General features: G+C 48.7%; 1 protein-coding gene across 1 annotated transcript; it reads left to right on the forward strand.

The window, feature by feature from the left end:
- The first annotated feature begins 500 nt into the window (after nt 1-500).
- Nucleotides 501-17,823, forward strand: Il20rb (interleukin 20 receptor subunit beta). Its single transcript, XM_005367828.2, has 6 exons — nt 501-742; nt 2,253-2,443; nt 7,570-7,694; nt 9,581-9,731; nt 13,507-13,649; nt 17,682-17,823. The coding sequence occupies exons 1-6, from the start codon at nt 501-503 to the stop codon at nt 17,805-17,807; spliced, it is 978 nt and encodes a 325-aa protein (XP_005367885.1). The 3' UTR covers nt 17,808-17,823.
- The last annotated feature ends 1,546 nt before the right edge of the window (nt 17,824-19,369 follow it).

Below are 19,369 nucleotides of genomic sequence, written 5' to 3' on the forward strand. Positions count from 1 at the left end.
CATGAAACCTGATGGCCCAAGTGCGAACCTGGTTCCCATAGGTGGAAGGAGAGGATCCTAAAGGTACCCACATATACACCATGGCATATGTACACCCTCACTCATATTCATTCTTATCATACATACACACTAAAGTTATAAAAAACATGTCCATGAACAAATAACATGCCTCTGCTTCGTTTGTTTATATAGTGGGGGAAATAATGGTTCTTAAACTCAGTAGGGTCATGAAAAGCCAGGCATAAAGGTGAACACCTTTAATCCTAGCACTTGGGAGGCAGAGGCAGGTGGATCTCTGAGGCCAGTCTACAGAGGGAATTTCCGGACAGCCAGGGCTTCACAGAGAAACCCTGCCTCAAAAATACAAAAAGAAAAAAAAAGGAAAAAATGAAAAAAAGAAAGAAAAGAAAGTTACATAGGATAGTTCTGTAGCAATCTAGCAATGACCTATACAGAATATGAACACTATTCACTAAAGCGGGGCTGTAATCACTACAGATATGCCGTGCTGCCACAGAGGCAGAGCTAAACCAGGGAGGGTAAGACCTAGCACTTGGACAAGTGCGGAATCTGAAGCTACACCAGCTCTCACTGTCCCTCTTAATTTCATCCCAGGCGGAGTGGCCCTGCTGCCTGCCCCACAGAACTTAACTGTACTGTCAACCAACATGAAACATCTCCTGATGTGGAGTCCAGTGGCCCAGCCCAGGGAGACAGTGTCCTATTCTGTGGAGTACCAAGGGTGAGTTTGCCTTGCTTAGTAATTTGTCTTCCTTAGACAACATGTCCGAGAGGGATAGATAGCCCTTCCTTCTCTGCTCCAGGAGGCTTTGAGGCCTGAGAATAGATGCTCTTCCTGGTCCACCCCTTGGTGTGAATGGGTGTGGAGGGACATTTTGTTGTGCCTGTTTTCAACAGCAAGCCAACTGGTGAGTTTGGGCCTGACCTGCAACCTGGAGAACCACTCCCTTTGGGGTATAGGAGGTCACAGTTTTCTTGACTCTGCATGTATATCTAGAAGCCCAAGTAAGTCTTGACCCTAAAGTTCAGCTGGCCCAGAGGTGAACCTGATTAGTTTTCCCCAGCTGTCCTGGCTCTAGCAGTCTCTGAGAAGTGACTGGCAGAGTTGGTGCTCAGCACATTTCTTTAGCAATAAGCATAAACCGAGTCCTGCATGTGTAGTCATTCTTCTAGGCCCCAGGGGGGACACAGAGGTGCACACTTCTAGATACGGGGAAATTAGCTTCTAGAGCAGCATCTCTCGATCTGTGGGTTGTGACCCCTCGGTTCGCATATCAGATATTTACGGTAAGATTCATAACAGTAGCAAAATTATGATTATGAAGTAGCAACAAAAAATTTATGGTTGGGGTGCGCACACCACCACAAGGAACTGTATTAAAGGGTCGCAGCATCAGAAAGGTTGAGAACCACTGCTCTAGAGGAAGATGCTAAGTACACAGGCTCTGTGCTCCTTAGTTTTGCAGCCACTAGCTACTAGTAGCTATTTAGGTTTAAATTAAATTGAAACATGCCTTGAGTCCCAGTCTTCCTTGTTTACATACTCTAAAGCCACAAGTGGCCAGTGACTACCCCACCGAACAACGACGGGACGCAAAACCTTTCCATCAGCATAGAGCTCTGAGCCAAACCTAGACTTTTGAGTCCCAGTAGGAAGCTGCGAAGGCTGAGGCAATGGAGTTAGTTGAGTTTGCAGCTCCTTTGTCTTAGGTGGTGGCCTCTGGAGGAGGTGATATTTGTACCCTACCCGTGGGATAGCAGAGGCAGAACATTTGAGACAGTGATGATCTAGTCAGAGATCCAAGGCAAAAAGAGATCAGCATTTCGAAGGGGAGAGCCACAGGTCACTGGGAAGAAGTAACATCCTTAGGGGTAGGATTGAAGAAGGCTAGAGCCTCCCAAGAAGCCATTAGGTACAGAGGCATCATGGTCTGCTGTGTGGGGTGTTTGAAGAATGGGATCGCTACAGTAGAGTGTGCAGAATGGGAAGTCACAGCAAGCAAGGCATGATGGCGCCTGAGAGGAGGGTGGTGACCACGGACAGATTCAGGCTCATGCGAAGGTTCCCGAGGAACAAATGAGTGGTGGCTGGGAAGCGAGTAGAGGATCTGGAGTCGGGGAGAGGATGCTTATCCTGCCGACCCCCAAAAGCAGAACAGAGGCAGTGACAGCCATCTCGGAGTCCGTCTCGATGAGTGTGTGTCATTCTGTGCCTTCTTCTCCTTGGCCAGGGAGTACGAGAGCCTGTACACGAGCCACCTCTGGATCCCCAGCAGCCGGTGTTCACCGACCGACAGTCTGGAGTGCGACGTCACTGATGACATCACTGCCACAGTACCATATAACTTCAGGGTCAGGGCCATGCTGGGCTCACAGACTTCAGCCTGGAGCACTCTGGAGCCCCCCTTTAATCGAAACTCAAGTAAGGCACACCTCCTCCCACCCCGCAGGAACTACCTTTTCTTAGATGTTCAGTATCAAATCAACTGGTGTACTGATAAACACAAACCACCCTTTCTGACGTGTTTGTGAACTGCGGACTGTCTCACGTGCTGTCTTTCTCCTTCCCCACGCTGGAAGGCAGTCCTGGCTGTCCTTGTTAGGCTCCACAGGTATGGACCTCTAGCCTTGGCACTCTGATCATGCCTCCGTAAATCTCCCATCTGGAGCCTATTAACCCCACACTGCTGAGAGAAGTTTGCTTGTTTAAAAACATCTGCATATTTAACAGCTACTAGAAACATTCCTCTCTGTGGTTGCTGACAAACACCTTTGCTATTGAAATTATAAATGGAAAACGATTGGAAGGGAAGAGAAGACCCCAGGCAAGTGGATAACTGCGGCTGAGTGCAAGCCACGGCTAGAGTGGAAAGGAATGTGTGCCTTTGGGATGAGGTGGGGGATGGGTGGGCCGTGGAGTAGAGAGGCAGCTGGCCCTATAGTGAAAGCTCGACCAAGTCAGTGGATGGGAGCAGAGGAAGAAGATGGGGTCTGGACTGCATCTTTCTTACAGAACAAACACTATGGCCCCTGGGAGGAAAGTGACCTGGAGTAGGTAAGCATGCAGGGCAGAGGAAGAACGAGAGGGGAATTGTTACCTTCAGCTAAGCCAGGATGGATTCTGGTTTGTAGAGTAGCAGAGGAGATGGTGTGTGTGTGTGTGTGTGTGTGTGTGTGTGTGTGTGTATTGTCTAGGCTTATATCAGCTTGACACAAGCTAAAGTTATGTGGAAGGAGGGAAACCTCAGTTGAGAAAAATGCCTCCGTAAGATTCAGCTGTAAGGTATTTTCTTAATTGGTGATTGATGGGGAAGGGCCCGGCCCACTGTGGGTGGGGCTACCCCTGCTCTGTTGGTCCTGGGTTCTGTAAGAAAGCAGGCTGAGCAAGCCTTGGGAAGCAAGCCAGGAAGTAGCACCCCTTCCCGACCTTAGCATCAGCTCTCGCCTTCAGGTTCCAGGCCTGCTGGAGTTCCTGTCCTGACTTCCTTTGGTGATGAATGACAATATGAAAGTATAAGCTGAATAAACCCTTTCCTCCCCAACTTGCTTTTTGGTTATGGTGCTTCACTGCAGCAACAGAAACCCTAAGTAAGACAGGGAAGTGGATGAATTCAGGAGATATGGCTGCATTTAAAATGGACCGAGCTTGGGGTCCAGTTACTGGGGATGGAGTGGGAAGACAGAATCTAGTTTCTTACCTGGGTTGGTGAGAACCTAACAGGAGAAACAGTTCTTGAGAATAGGAGACACTCTGTCTATGTGGTTTTGGAGCTCAGGTTCCTGCAACATGGCATGCTATGGATGCATAGCAATTGGAAATCAGGCCTTGGACTCTTGGAGGTGAAAGCCAAACACACAACAAAGGCCTGGAAATAGATGCAAATGTCTAGGGCAAGGTAGGTAGGATAAAGAGAATCCAGAACAGGGTCCCAGACAGCTCAAGGTTTCAGATGTAGGCAGAAGGCTACGAGGAAGTGGCTGGGTAGGCAGAAAGAGCAGAAAACCCCTGATAGGCTTAAGGAGGTCCCTGGGTGGTGTTTGAGAAAGTGACTGTTGATGGAGGAAGGTCATTGGTTGATTTAATAAAGAAGCTGCTTGACCTGATAGGTTAGAACGTAAGTGGGAGGAGCAGAATGCTGGGCGGAAGAGGAAGTGAGGTCAGAGACTCAACAGCTCTCCTCGAGAGGGCAGACGCCTCAGAGAGAGACAAGATGCTCCTCTCTTGCGGGCAGAGGCGAGAGCTCTGCTCTCTGAGGCACACGCGATGAAGCTCCGACCCAGGATGGACGTAGGCTAGAATCTTCCCGGTAAGCGCACCTTGGGGTGCTATACACAGATTATAAGAAATGGGTTAGTCCAGGTGCGAGAGTTAGCCGAGAAAAGGGCTAGAGCTAAAGAACCAAGCAGTGATTAAATGAATACAGTTTGTGTGTTGTTATTTCGGGCATAAGCTAGCCGGGCAGGCGGCCGGGGTGCTGGAGATGCAACCTCGCCGCTCATATTACTACAGACTGTGATTGCAGCTGCCACACATAGAGGAGCGGGTGGTGGTGAAAAGGGACAGCACCTTGTCTAAGGTGGGAGTCGGGGGAGGGGCTGCTCAGAGTTTGGTGCTGGGGAAGGGCAGGACCCTCAGTGGCCCATTTTCTTCACGTGACGGAAGATCCGCTTGAAGTGCGGGTTCAGGAACATTAGGTCAGTATCCAGTAATAGTCAAGTTATTGAGGACAGAGGATGCTGAGAGAAAGTCAGGAGGGTTTAGATGGCAAGGGATCCCAAACTGGCCCTGAGGAATTATGAAGGTTAGTTTAAATCCAACTTGGAGCTTGAGAGCTGTATGCATGCAACATTTTGCCTTATTGATAGTTGAGGGGATCATGTGAAATGAAACACGTCGACGCTCAACACAGTCTGGTCTCATCACAGCTCTCAACTTTTGCTAGGGTCAGTAGTGTTGCCTGGGGATGCTGGAGCCGAGAGTCAGGGAGCAGAGAAGGAGATCAGGACTGTTGGAATGGGATACCGGAGAGGCTTTTGTTGCCCTCTCTGCTGGGCATCTTTCCCAGGCACCAGGGAGACGTGGGGAGTCGTGGCTGAAGCGGCAGGACCCCAGTGCAGGCACCTGGGGGTTTACGAGCACTGGAGGACCCTACAGCTTCTCCTCTGCCCACAGAGTTCAGGTAGCACCCAGCACTACTTCCTCTGGCACCTGGGAGCCTGGGGATCCGGCCAAGAACTCCACTGGGGTCTGGCAGCTCTCACTGGAAGGAAGGTCAGGTCAGATAGAGATCAGGGAACGCCAACAGTTATTTGGGAAGGGCCGGACAGTGAAACTTGTGCTTAAGAGGCCAGCATAAACAGGAAAAGGCCTTGCTGTAGGGGAAGCTGAGAGGGGAGTTTCAGGTGCTGAAGAGGGTAGGGTCTCTCTCAAGAATCCTGTGGTCTTCACGTGTGGTGGAGTTAGTGATCTAACTGCGGTAGCTCTAGACCCCCCTCCTCTTGGTTTTTCAAGACAGGGTTTCTCTGTGAAGCTCTGGCTGTCCTGGAACTCACTCTGTAGACCAGACTGGACTTGAACTCACAAAGATCCACCTGCCTCTGCCTTCTGAGTGCTGGGATTAAAGGTGTGTGCCACCACCACCTGGTTGACGGCACTGCCACTCCACCTGCCTTTTCCATAGTGTGTGTGGGGGACTCTGATTTCTCTGACACTTGAAAAAATTGTGCCTTAGTGTTCTCCCACCGAGCTCTCTTATTCTTAAACTTAGTGAAGGCAGATATTCTTAACCTCAATTTCATGTTATAATCACATGGAGCTTAAAGGCCACCCGTCTGGGGCCACTGATTTGAATGATGTGTGAGTGCCCATCTGTTTGGAAATTCAGATTCTACCCAGGTTATTGTCACGTGCAGCTAAAGCTGCGACTCTCTACTGCAGCGGACAGACACCTCACACAGCACAGCCTGGAAATGGAGACTGACGTGGGCTTTAATTCTGGCTGTTAGCTATGTGACTCCAGGCGACTTCCTTAACATCTCTGTTCCACGGGGCTAAGATTTACTTTCTGAAGTTTCTCGGTGGCTCAGGTGAGAGAAGTATAGAGTGTGTAGGGCAGAGGCTTCTGCCCCAGTGCTGGGAAAGAAAAGAAATAAGATACTCTAAACTGAAATTCAGGTCATTTTGTCTATCAAAAAGACTGGGCATTCAGAGGCCCAGATTCCAAAAACATGTGACCTAAGATTGGAGGAGGCGGGCCTTCTCTGTGTGTCTTCGAGAGGCAGTGATGTTGTGTCTGGGCTGGCTCTGTTTGCACAGGTGGCCTGACTACCAAATCCTTTTGTCCCTTCGAGGGGCAGCTCACCAAACCAGGGATATTTTCTCCAGTGAGGATGGCAATAGAAAAACACTTGGCCCTCTGAATGCTCCCTCTAGGAACTTTCTTTCTTCTCCAAATCCCCTTCTACTTCCCAAGCTGATACCAACCATCACACTGGCCCTTCCGGTCCTTGAGTTTCTATACTGATATTGAGGGAGGCAGCCTGTGTGGACCCTTCTGTTCTTGGCTTGGTGGAAAAGTGTCCCCAGGAGCTGCTGGCCTCTCTGGGAACCTGCACAGTGAAGATGGTGCTTGTAATTTCTAGAACGATTGTCTTCTGACTTGCTGACAGTTTCCATGTGAGATGAAGAATCCTGGGGTCAAGAATAGAAGGGCCAAAAAAAAAAAAAAAAAAGAATAGAAGGGCCAAGCCCCCCAAGTTGCTAATTTGTTGATGTCCGCAAGGCACCAGATACCAGTGTGTGCCTGTGCTCTGTGTAACAACAGGGATGCTAGGGTTGGCCCTCTCAGGTATGTCCATTCCCAAGGAGGAGAGACCAAGCCAGCTGTGCCCAGCAGAGTTTAGAGTCAGGCAGGTGTTCAGCAAGCATTAAGGACCAGCATCTGATCACAGGATGAACTGAGGTGAAGAACAGCAAAATAGGGCGATGGGGAGAGGAGACAGAGCATGCACCTTCAAAGGGACAGTGATGTTTTCTCGAGTCCTTCATCCCTTCTCTTGAGCCTGTGCTCCTGGAGAAGGGATAGATTTCTTTGGAATAAAGAATGAGTTGTAGTAAGTCTTTAGGTTTACTTTCCACTCAATCATTATTCAAAAAGCATTTTTATGAGGGCCACCAAGATGGCTCAGCAAGCAAAGGCGCTTGCTGCCAAGCGGGATGACTTGAGTTTGATTCCCAGGACCTACCTGGTAGAAGGAGAGAAACGGCCTCTATGCTTTATAGGCAAGTGCATGCATGTGTGCGTGTGCACATGCACACAATCTTTGAAAACATATTTTAATAAAAATAGAATTTAAGAAGATTTTATGAGCATCCATGGAGTGCAGGAAACCCCTTATGTGCACGACTCCACACCCTAGAACCCTTTAGCAAGTCCTCTCTCTCCGTTGGCCATAGGGCTGCTGTATTTCCTCTGATGACTTGGTCGTTTTACCCGAAGAAAATCAGTTCAGTCCGAAGCTGGCTTTGATTCTTCCTCTCGTTAACAGCGGTCCTCATCCCACCCAGGATGGTGGTCACTGAATACGGCTTGCATCTGGTTATTAAGCTGGAAGACCTGGGGCCCCTGTTTGAGTTCCTTGTGTTCTACTGGAGGAAGGAGCCTGATGCCACGGTGAGGCTTCCCACTGACCTTGGTCTTTGAGCCGGGCCTCCTAGGAGCAGAGCTTTCTGGGGCTGAGGGAGTCAAGCCCAGTTTTGTAGTGCGTGTGAGCTAAGTGGTGGGAGAAGGAAGGGATGAGAGATGTAACCTTTGCTCATCCTCCACCTTGGCCGGGACACCGGGGCCCTCTTCAGGCCAGGTCCACTGAAGTCTGGAGGACGACTCTCCTTTCCCAAAGGCCCCACCTCATTGGACTCCCTAATGCCTTTTCGATGCCTTAGTTTTTTCTCCTTCGTCAGCTAGTCTCAGACACTCAGGGGCAGCAGGCCAGGATGTTCTAGCTCAGGGTGTTCCGGATGATTTCAAAAGCACAGAAGGTGGGCACAAAACCTCTCGAGGGTGTGTGTCTTGGCAGAGTGCAGAAGGAGGGCTGTGGGCCAGGAGCTGGCTTATGAATAAGCCTATCTAATTATGATCGGGCGGGTCGTGCAGAAAGCCTGGAAGGGAGCTGCCCTTCCCCATGGGAAGGTTGCTGTGGTCTGGGGTGAGTGGGAGGCTGGCCCTCATAGAAGGACGGTCAAATAAACAGCAGCAGCAGCAGCAGCAGCAGCAGCAGCAGCAGCAGCAGCAGCAGCAGCAGCAGCAGCAGCAGCAGCAGGGTGGAGCTCCAGCAGACACTGTGGATACCATTCCCTGTGTAGCCCTGTTGAAGCTGATGTAATGACAAGGTCTGGCGACCCACTCCAGTGGACCCAGGAAAAGCTGGCTTTCTCAGGAGGATCAGTATGGGTAACAGAGACTCTCACCAAATCTCTGAGCAAAGCAGAAGTATAATCTTAACTACTCAGGGACCCTGACCTATGGAAGCCTTGCTGGTCTCTCATTGAAGGTCTTAGTGTAGCTTCTCCCCTTCACTTCCAGGTCCTACACATGCCTATGACTGTGCCCCCCTGAGCCCTCCAGGCACCTCAGGCTGATCCCTCCTCACCCAGTCTTCTCCCTTTGTCCTATCCAGCTTGAGGTTCTGTTTCCCAAGACCAAATCCTCCAGGGATGAATCTCATTGCTTGTGCTCATTGGTCTGAGCTGTGTGGGTTTCAGGCAGGCAGCCAGCTGAGCTCTGTGGGTACCCTTCTCAGGCTGGGGTGCCCAGTGTCACATAGTTTAGGGGCCGTGTACATGCTCCCGTGTACCCTCCGCTGAGTGGGACAGCTATTCTTGGAACATGGTGTGGGCAGGTGGGCCAGGATGTGGGCCAGTTTGCCCTGCTGGGTCAGGGTATACTGGTAGGACACCACATTGCCAGGCAGGCAGATGGAACAGGGTGGGAGAAAGGCTGGGGATGGGCAGGAGGAAGCAGGCATCAACTTCAACTTCATAGTCTTTGAGGGGGGGGGGCGCGGGGGGGGGCGGAGCCTATTCCCCACCCTCGTATCTGGGAGGCTCATTGCTGAGTGAGTACCCTGAGTCATCTGGGCTGGGTCCTACAAGCTTCTACAGGCTCCTCTGCAGGCCTGGGGCTTAGAGTAGGAGCTGAAGGGTGGACAGACAGGTGGATGGGCTCTGCTCAAATGCTGTTCGGATGGAGAGGCTGTTTCTAAACACCTGTTTACCCTTGTGCCTCCACCACTCTCCGTGCCTTGCCCTGCTTCCTCTTCACAGCCCCAATCATTACATAGAATGTGTGTATGTGGTATTTCTCTCCTGCGCGCAAGCTCCCATGCTGTGTGCCTATGTCAGTAGTACATACAGGCTTAATACATATGAATGAGTGGATGAATGAGGGAATGTTCTCTGCGGTCTGGAAAAGGGCTATCTGCACGTTTTCCCCACCCAGCTCTCCCTGCATATTTAGCTCTGCTGCCCTTAAGCTGTGACTGTGTTTTGATTTTCTTAAAGGAGCATTTTAAGGTGGTAAAGAGTGGGGACAGTCCACTGCACCTAGGAACCATGGAACCAGGGGCCACGTACTGTGTGAAGGCGCAGGCTCGGGTGAATGCCATTGGGAGGCACAGTGCCTTCAGCCAGACTCGGTGTGTGAAGATGCAAGGTAAGGGTAACTTGCCTGTCCCTGGGTCTCTGCACTTGGCAGCCCTACCAATGGTTCCAGGTTTTCCCTGGATTTACATATTTGCTTCCAGGGTTGGTGGGTTCTGAGGTAAACTCTAGTTCTCCCCAGGGGTAGGGGCCTACCCTGGGGGCTGGGTGGGATTTCTTGAGCAGCTGCCCACAGCACGTTCTCTCAAAGCCTCCCCCTCCCAGCACCTTACTGGACTAGCCTAGCCGTTGGCAGAGTTGGCTGTGGGAGAGTTAGACCTTGGAAGGAGGTACCACACTGTAGAGCAATACCACAGCTTCCTTTGTCTGGAAGGAATCTTACAGTCTATAGAATCTTCTTTGACTAAAATTTTTCATCTGAATTAAAGCAGTTAAAAATGTGTGTGTTGCCTGTGTACATGTGTGTAGGGATACATGTGCACACATCTGCACACGTGGTGTCAAGGACAAAGACTGATATTAAGCATCTTCCTCTATTTCTGTTATTTTGTGAGACAGCCTCTCTAATCGAACCCAGAGTTTGCTGATTGGCTAGACTGCTGGACAGCGAGCCCCAGTGACTACCAAGCACCAGGGTTTGGGTCTACACAGTCACCCCTGGCTTTTATGTGGGTGCCATGGACACAAACTCAGGTCCTCATGCTTGCATACCAGGCTCTTTACTGACCGGGACAGCTCCCTAGACCTTATTTATTTATTTATTTTTTATTGGTCTACAGTAATGAAAAACTCTTTGAAAAGAAGCACAACCCTTATATCCTATGACCCCACTATGCAAAAACCACTAGTTACACTTTTCAGCATAACTTCTTAGATTTAAAAAAAATATTATTTTGAATATATTAGTCCATTCATATGGTCCAGAAAGCATAATATACATGTAAATTATCTTCCCTATGTCTCTTCTCCATTTTCCCTTCAGTATGAGTTTCCTATATGTTCTTCTGGAGGCTTTTAAAACTCATATACATGGAAATGAGGACACGTATATATAAGTATGTACATATATATCATCTTTTAAGCAAAAGTGATATCATATGCACTGTTCTGAATCTCGTTTCTATGTATCGTGTAGATGTTTCCAAATGAAAAAGAAATTCCATCATCACTTCTTCATTACAAAATCCTATTCCATTGGTGTGTGTGTGTGTTGGCTAATTCAACTGATTTATGATTAATAGAAGTTAGATCCTCCCCACACCAAAATACTTTGCTGTTGCAATCAATGCATTCATTTTCTTGTGCATAGATCATTTTTGCTGATATACCAGCAAACACACACACACATACACACACACACACATATGCACACACACATATATGTGTATACACACACATATATACATTTGAATGATATACTCCTGGAAGTAAAGTACCATGGTCAAAAGACACACACTTAACTCTGACCCTGCTGTAAAATTGTCCTCCAAAGATCCGCGACCCTTCAGTTGGCATCCATGTGAAGACCTGCACTAGCCCTCCATGATATACATATACCTGGTTGGTTGGTATTTTTTCATAACATTTTCCATGCACACTTTCTGAGAAACATTTCTTGGTACTTAAAAAAAATTATGTGTCAAGCTTAGGAAAATCCAAATAATAGTTCAGAACTATAAAAAGTAGGAGTTAAATATCTTATCCTTCCCCATGCTGCTCAAGAGAGCTGCTGTTAGTTTGGATGTAGAATGTCCCCCAGGGCTCATGTGTTTGCACAGCTGGTCCCTAGCTGGTGGCACTATTTGGGAGGATGGAGAGCCTTTGGGAGCTGGGGTCAAGCTGGAGAAAGTGAGTCTCAGGGAGGTGGACCTCAAGGTTTAAATCCCAACCCCACTTCCTGTCCTGTTACCTGAGCCATGGGGATATAAACATGCCACTTCCTGTTCCTGTGGCCACAACTGACAACTGTCCCCACAACCACAGCTTCTCTGCCGGGACGGAAGGCAACCTCGAGCGGGAGTGAAAATAAACTTTTCCTCTGGTTGCTTCTCATCAGGTGTTTGAGTCACAAACATGCTTCTGCAGGCAAACCCTTCATTTATTCTCCCACATTGTCTGTAGCTTCCAATGCTTCCTCCACTCGGGGACCCGGGTGTTCCCACGCTCTTTACCTGGCTCAGATGCACTGTGTGGAATGTTGCAGCCAGCTCCCAGTGTGGGTGTGGGTCTGCCTTCCTTTTTCTCCCCGCTTCGAGACAGGGTCTTACTATGTAGTTCTGGCTGTCCTGAAACTCCCTCTGTAGACCAGGCTGGCCTTGAACTCAGAGATCCACCTACTTCTGCACCCCAAGTACTGAGATTAAAGGCATGTGCCACTATGCTCAGCTTGTCTTAGTTTTTAAAGACACAACTTAAGCCAGCGTATCCTTATTAATGGCAATACTATGGACTTCCCAAACTTGTTCCATGATTAGTCAAGCTGCAATATGTCTGTCTATTCTCCTAACAGCTGAATTGCTAACCTACCATGCCAATGTTCCATAGTATCTTAGATCGGTCCCTTTCATTTGGCATTTAAAGCACTGCTATTTGCTCTCGAAGATGCTGTTCTTCTATTAAATAAGTATTTGCAGAGCGCTGACTACATGCCAAGTCCTGGCCTGTCCACTGGGGCAGAGAAGGGAGTCCCTGCCGTCCAATTGTGGAGACAAACAGCAATCTGATGAGCTCACGAGGTGCTTTCCAGTGTGTGGGGGGGGTTTGCTGTGCAGAGAGTCACAGCACGAGTGGTGGGGGACCATTGGGCGGATGGCTGGTGACAGCCTGTGACTCTTGTCTGGATATTCCTGAGAACTGACGGATGCACACACTTATTTCCTTCCTTGGAGTGATTTTCTGGACCGGACACCACAGGAGTGGACCAGAAGATTATTGGCATTGTTCATCTCTTGATGGCTACTGCCAAAATATTTTCCCAAAGTGAAACAGTAGACATGCCCCACCCCGCAGGCCACAGCCACGTGGGCCAAGTCACTGCTAACATTGCAAGCAAACGGTCCAGGCAGGAAGTGATAAATGTTTGCAAGCGGTTAGATAGAACAGAGAGGTGGGAAACTAGCTCGTCCCATCCTCTGCATCTCCAGATGTTCAGACCTGGGGCTTCTTGCTGTATTTGTTAGCAAACTCAACATGGGCTTTGGAGCTATCCCTACCTATTTGTCCTGGGGTCGGCCATTAACCCATCTTGAGCATAAATAATGTCCTCTTCAATGACAAAGATGCTCACTGTGAGGAGCAGGGGCCCAGACCTTAGCAGCATGCTGGGAGACGGAAGTGAACCTAGCGCATGTAACAGGGGCTCCATCTGTGGGTTTAATGGGACTGTTTGGGGACTTAGTATTTTCCTCCACTATAGGAGTCTATGCCAAGAGCAAATTGTGAAACACTTTGTTTTTGGTTTCCGCCCAGCCCTGTTCTGCGCTGTTCTGCTCCAACACCTCCCCCTCATCCTGTCTGGGGCCTGGCAGCCTGCCTTCCTCTGGTAGTAGTGCCAGGTACATGCTACCATGGGCAATGCCTTAGGTTCCTCCCTCCCCTTCCCAAGATCGAGATGGAAATCTTCCCCACAGCTTTCTAAAAACCATATTTATCGTGATTCCAGGAGAATGGTGGTAACTGCAGCCCTTTGGAGGACACACCAAGTCTCAGGGTGCGGGCACCCCCTGTCTTGACCTGAGTGGCTCTCTGAGAAGCCCTCAGAGGTGTGTGGGCCTGGTGGTTTTCCTTTCCCTGCGGCTCCTAAGTCTTCTCCTTTGCTTTGTACCCAGGAGAGTCCCTCCCGCTGGCCCTGGCGCTGGCCGCATTTGTTGGCTTCATGCTGGTTCTCATGGGTGTACTGTTCTCCATCTGGAAGATGGGCCAGCTGCTCCGCTACTCTTGCTGCCCATCTGTAGTCCTCCCTGACACCTTGGTAAGAGCATTATCTTACGCTTCAGTGTGACGTTGACCAGGTGCCTCGTGGGCTTTAGTTGGGCTTGGACACATTTTTCCGTGGTCTATGAAGACAGGCAGAGAGAGGAGAAAGTACTAATGGGGCTCTATGTATCTTAGTCTATGCTGCTGTAACAGAACACCACAGACTGGGTAAGTTCTAGAGAACAGGGTTCACTGGCTTCCGGAGAATGGGGGTGGTGTTGGTGGAGTGAGGTTGAAGGGCCTTATGGGTGAAGGTCTTCTTGCTCTTACAACATGGCTAAAGGTGTCACCTAAGGGATAGGACAAGTTATCAAACACGCGGCCTTCAGGCCTTATAGCCCACGTTCATGGAGCTGAGGCCTTTCCAGCCTCATCACGTCCCGCAGTTTCTGACCCAACATGTGGTTTGGCGGGTACACTCAGGTCACAGAAACCCCTGATCAGAAGGTCTGGGTGAGTCCTCCCTTTCCCAGGCTCTGGCAAGCCATTCTGCTTTCCCACAGGACCTGACATTACCAAGAGGGTGGCTGTGTTACTCAGCTTGGGGTGCTTAGTGATAAGCTATGCGGTCTTGTCTTCCCCAGCACCTTCTGAGCTCTCTCAGGTTCCCCAGTTGTAACAGCAGCTACAGCCAGTAGCAGGTTCTGACTCAACACAGTCTGTATGCCAAGAGTCTCATGCCTCTCAGGTGTAAGACCATGCGGCATGGAAGGTGCTTTGCCTTGGGTGGGCGTGGAATAGGCAAGGGCAATGGTGAGGCCCTTCATAGAGACTGCTCAAGGAGCTGTTCTTCCGGTGTCCCCCAAGCCCAGGATGCTTATCTTACTCCTGAAAACAATGGACCAGGGCTCGGAACCTCTCTGTGGGTGTAGGCCCTGTGTGTCTGTGCCCTGGAGGGGGACGAGCAAAGGCAGGCCTCAGCAGGTCACACATGCCTCACCTGTGGCTCTTCAGAGCACCCCCCTCCACCCCTGTCACCCTAAGGTTGTCACAGTTCCCTTCTGGTGGGGAGTTAGCAGGCCGCTGCTCTAGAGCAACCAGAACCAGATCTGTCTATAGTCAGCACACGGCCGGGATTCCTTAGCAGTCGGCCATCACAATGAAGCCACTCCTATAACATCGATGAGGTTTGCTTTTGCCTCTGTACAAGTAGGGGAAGTCCTCCCTTTAACCCAGTATTCAGGATGCCCTGCCACCCTTCTCTCCTAACACCAGCTCTCCTGTCTCTGATACGTCCATGTGGTCATCACAGTGTTAGCCGACCCTAGCACAGAGCTCAGTGCCTGGGCTGTGGTGAGGGCACCGCTATGGAAACTCAGTTCCCTGGGGTTGCTCTGACTTCTGTATAGTAGTTCTACAAGCTGATTGAGAGAAGGGTGTAAAGACCCTAACCATGGCTGTAGCTGCATCTGTTTCTTCCTTTATGCCAACTTTTCAGGTTTTTTTTAATTCTTTTTAGAAAGGGTTTCTCGGTATAGCCATAGCTGTCCTGAAACTCACAATGTATACCAGGCTGACCTTGAACTCACAGAGATGCACCTGCTTCTGCCTCCTGAGTGCTGGGATTAAAAGTATACACCACCACATCCAGCAATTTTTCATGCATTTTTGAAGTACTGTTTTTGTTTGTTTGTGTTTTTTTGTTTTGTTTAGTTTGGGTTTTTTTGTTTTGTTTTTTTTTTTTCAAGAAAGGGTTTCTTTGTGTATGGCTATCCTGGAACTTGCTTTGCAGACCAGGCTCCACCTGCCTCTGTCTCTATCTCTCTGGTGCTGGGGTTAAAGGTATGCACCATTACGGCCCAGCTCTGAAGTACTACTTTAAGGCCTTACACATTTTTATTTATTTATTTATTTATTAGTTTTTTGAGACAGGGTTTCTTGTAGCTTTGGAGACCAAAGCTACTTGTAACTCTTGTAGACCAGGCCAGAACTCACAGAGATCCACCTGCCTCTGCCTCCCGAGTACTGGGATTAAAGGTGTGCGCCACCACCGCCCGGCAGCCATACACATTTGTGATTGCTGGATCTTCCTAAGTAAGCCTTTTAGCATCACTATGTGTTTCTTTTTATCTCTGGTAATATTTAGCTCTTTTTTTCTCATTGCTTATATGGTATACTTTCTCTCTCTCTCTCTCCCTTCCTTCCTTCCTTCCTTCCTTCCTTCCTTCCTTCCTTCCTTCCTTCCTTTTGAAACAGTGTTTCTCTGTGTGGCCCTGACTGTCCTGAAACTCACTCTGTAGACTAGGATGGCCTCGAACTCAGAGATCCACCTGCCTCTGCCTCTGAGTGCTTTTATGTGGCACTCAAGAATGAACCCAGGGCCACTGTACATTCTAGGCAAGCACTTTACCAACTCAGCCCCAAGTATATACATTTAGAATTCTTTTTTACTTACTCTTTTGGTTATTCTTCACATAGATTTATTCATTGTTGTTACAGGAATTATCATATACATGACTGTCACAGTTTTTAAAGTATGAGTGTTTGTATATCCGTGAGCATACCATGTGCATGCAGTGTCTACAGAGGCCAGGAGAGGGCATCAGATTCCCTGGAACGGGGTTACAAGCAACTCTTACAAAAGAAAGCATTTAACTGGGGGCTTGCTTGCAGTTTTAGAGGGCTGGTCCCTGACCATCATGGTGGGAAGCAGACAGACGGACATGGCGCTGGGGCAGTAGCTGAGAGCTTTACATCCTGATCTGCAGGCAGCAGGGAGAGAGAAACAGAGAGACAGAGAGATGGAGAGACAGAGAGACTGGGCTGCTTTTGGAACCTCAAAGATCACTCCCAGCAACACTCTTTCTCCAACAAAGCCACCCTGCTGATCCTTCCTGGATAGTTCATCAATTCAGGACCAAGCATTCAAACATACAAGTCTATGGGAGTCATTCTCATTCAAATCACTACGGAGAGAAGGGGTGGGTCAGGGAACAAGATATATATTTCCAGGGACCCTTGGTTCTTAGTAACCTACTTCTAATGAGGCCCTCCCTCTTTTTATGGCCTCCAACTATGTCAAATTGTGACCACATCAAGGGATTATTCCATCGCTCTAATCACTTGCACAAAGCCTTCCAGTACCAAACCCTTGTGCATGAGCCAACGGGAGATGTTTCAGATTCAGGCCATAGCAGGCCACTTAGTAATGGACTGTCTGAAAAATTGTTCTCTGTCTGTTTAAAATCAGCAATGATCGTGCGCTGGGGGCTCTGGGAAGAGCTAGAGGGGTGTGATACAGGAGCAAGAACAAGCCTGCTCTTGTGATCCTCTGTCTGAACTGGGCACTGGGCTAGGTCTCGATCTAAAGCCTCACAAAGCGGGTTCTTCTCAGAGCTCTCTGGTGTAGAAGGTTGGACACCACCTCCCCCATCCCCCTGAATTATATTTGAGTTTTTGTGGAATTGATTCTCACAGAAAAGCACTGAGCCAGCAGGGCCATGTGGAAATTGCTAGACAAGGGCCAGGAGAGATCTCAGCAGATGCTGAGAGCCACTGACCTAGGGCTTGGATTGTCCTGGAGGGTTCTGTGGCTTGAAAGTTAACTAGGACTGTGGAGATGGCTCAGCAGTTAAAAGTGCTTGCCACGTAAACACCCAGTGTGAGGATCAGAGCTCAGATCCCCAGAACCTATATAAATGCTCAGTGAGGGATCAAGGAAAACTGCCAGTGCCAATCTAGGGCCTGCACATATGAGTGCATGTACCCACATACACATGTGAGAGCATGCGTGCGCATACACACACACACACACACACACACACACACACACACACACACTTCAACAGTTGGGATTTCAGTTAGGGGTGGTGGCACATACCTTTAATCCCAGCACTTGGGAGACAGAGGCAGGCAAATCTCTGTGAGTTCGAGGCCAGCCTGGTTTACAGAGCGAGTTCCAGGAGAGCCAAGATTCCACAGAGAAAACCTGCCTCGAAAAACAAACAATAAACAAATACTTGGGATATCTGTGCTATTCTTTTTTTGCAGTTACTAATGAATGATTTTTGTGAAAATGACTTTTTAGAAAATCACCAGTTCGTCTCAGAAGCTGATCAGCTGCAGGCAGGAAGAAGAGGTGGACACCTGCGCTGTGGCCCCGCTGTCCTCGGAGCATCTTTTCGGGGTCTGGTTGCTCCAACACTGCAAATGAGACTGGGTGATTGCCAGGTAGCCAGTTGTCTCTGTCATCTACTGCACGTTTTGGAAGCTGCTTGCCTCTTCTGATTTAGTCAAGCCATTGCTAATACAAGACTTAGACTCCTTAGGATAGAATGATTATTGAATCATTTAGCATATGTTCCTTCCTTAATATTGTTTATACTGGTTGTAATTCTAATTTTTATACTTGATATCTGCTTTTATTGTATATAGTTTTGTATTGGGTTTGGAACTCTTTTATTTAGATAAAAGGGGGAGGTGATGGGGAACCCCCTCCAGCCAGTGGCCTCTGAGAGGCTGGACCAGTTTGAGGCGTGGCTTTTGGAAACCAAAAAGCTGCGGTCCCACCCTGCTCTGCCTCTTCTTCCTGTGAGCCACTCCCAGATGTTGACCCCATTCCTATTTCCTTGTTGTAATAAGTGAGTTCACTTTTAATAAAGAAAAACCTCAACATACTTTATTTGGCGTTAGCTTGGGATTATTTGACTCGCATTCCCCCATTTGACGCGTTCTGCGTCACACATGGTGTGAGAGATTGTGAGACTTGAGAGCGTAGTACCTTGGCAACAAATCCTTCAGGGTGGGCTGTCTACAACCAGATGTCTTCAGTGTTTGTACTGCCTCTATTGATCGTTCCTTCAAAAGTTATTTTCCTGAGCTATCAGATAAAGCAAGCAAATAGTGTTTATTCTGATAGGAGCCTGGCTTTTGGGATCCATGGACGGGAGGGCCAATTGTAGACCTCTAAATCTGCATGAGAACAGTGTGTCGTTATAACCAAAGCTTTGATGGCTAGTATGTCAATTTCACACAAGCTAGGGACATCTGAGCGGAGAGAGCCTCAGCTGGGTTAATGCCTTCACAAGACTGGGCTGTAGGAAGGCTGCAGAACATTTTATTACTCGTGATTGATGTAGAAGAGCCCAGCTCACTATGGACAGTGTCGTCCCTGCGCTGGTCACCCTGGGTTCTATTAAAAAAGGCCGGCTGAGCAAGCCATGAGGAGCAAGCTGTATCCGTGGCTGCTGTATCAGCAACTGTCTAGGTTCCTGCCCTGACTTCCCTCTGTGACGGACTGGAAGTGTAAGCAAAATAAACCTTTCCCAAGTTCCTTTGGATCATGATGTTTTATAACAGTAATAGAAATCCTAACCAAGACAAAACCAAACAAGGGACTACATGGCTGTATAAAGTGCACAAACATTTGGAACCACCTGACACGGAAAGTCACAGAATTTGGCACTTGTAGGCAGGTAATTTGGTGTTAAAAAAACAAAGAGTACTTAGTTTTCCCCTCTGAAATGGCAGGGTAGGATTGACACCCCATTAATGCACACCGATGTCCACATTTCAGTTCCTAATGTTGTTTGTTTATCTTTCAAAAGTCAGTGTTAACGCAGTGGCTCATTCCATGTCTGGCCTGGGACTGTGAAGGGCATGTGGGAGTTTTAGAACATCCATGCCTTGTTCAGTCAGAAAACAAAGCTCTGGACAATGGGATCAGTCAAAACTTAGCATAAGCAGTCGCAAGAGTCCCTACTGACCAAAGGTGGG

The sequence above is a fragment of the Microtus ochrogaster genome, unplaced genomic scaffold (assembly GCF_000317375.1).
Source record: "Microtus ochrogaster isolate Prairie Vole_2 unplaced genomic scaffold, MicOch1.0 UNK24, whole genome shotgun sequence".
Lineage (NCBI taxonomy): Eukaryota > Metazoa > Chordata > Mammalia > Rodentia > Cricetidae > Microtus > Microtus ochrogaster.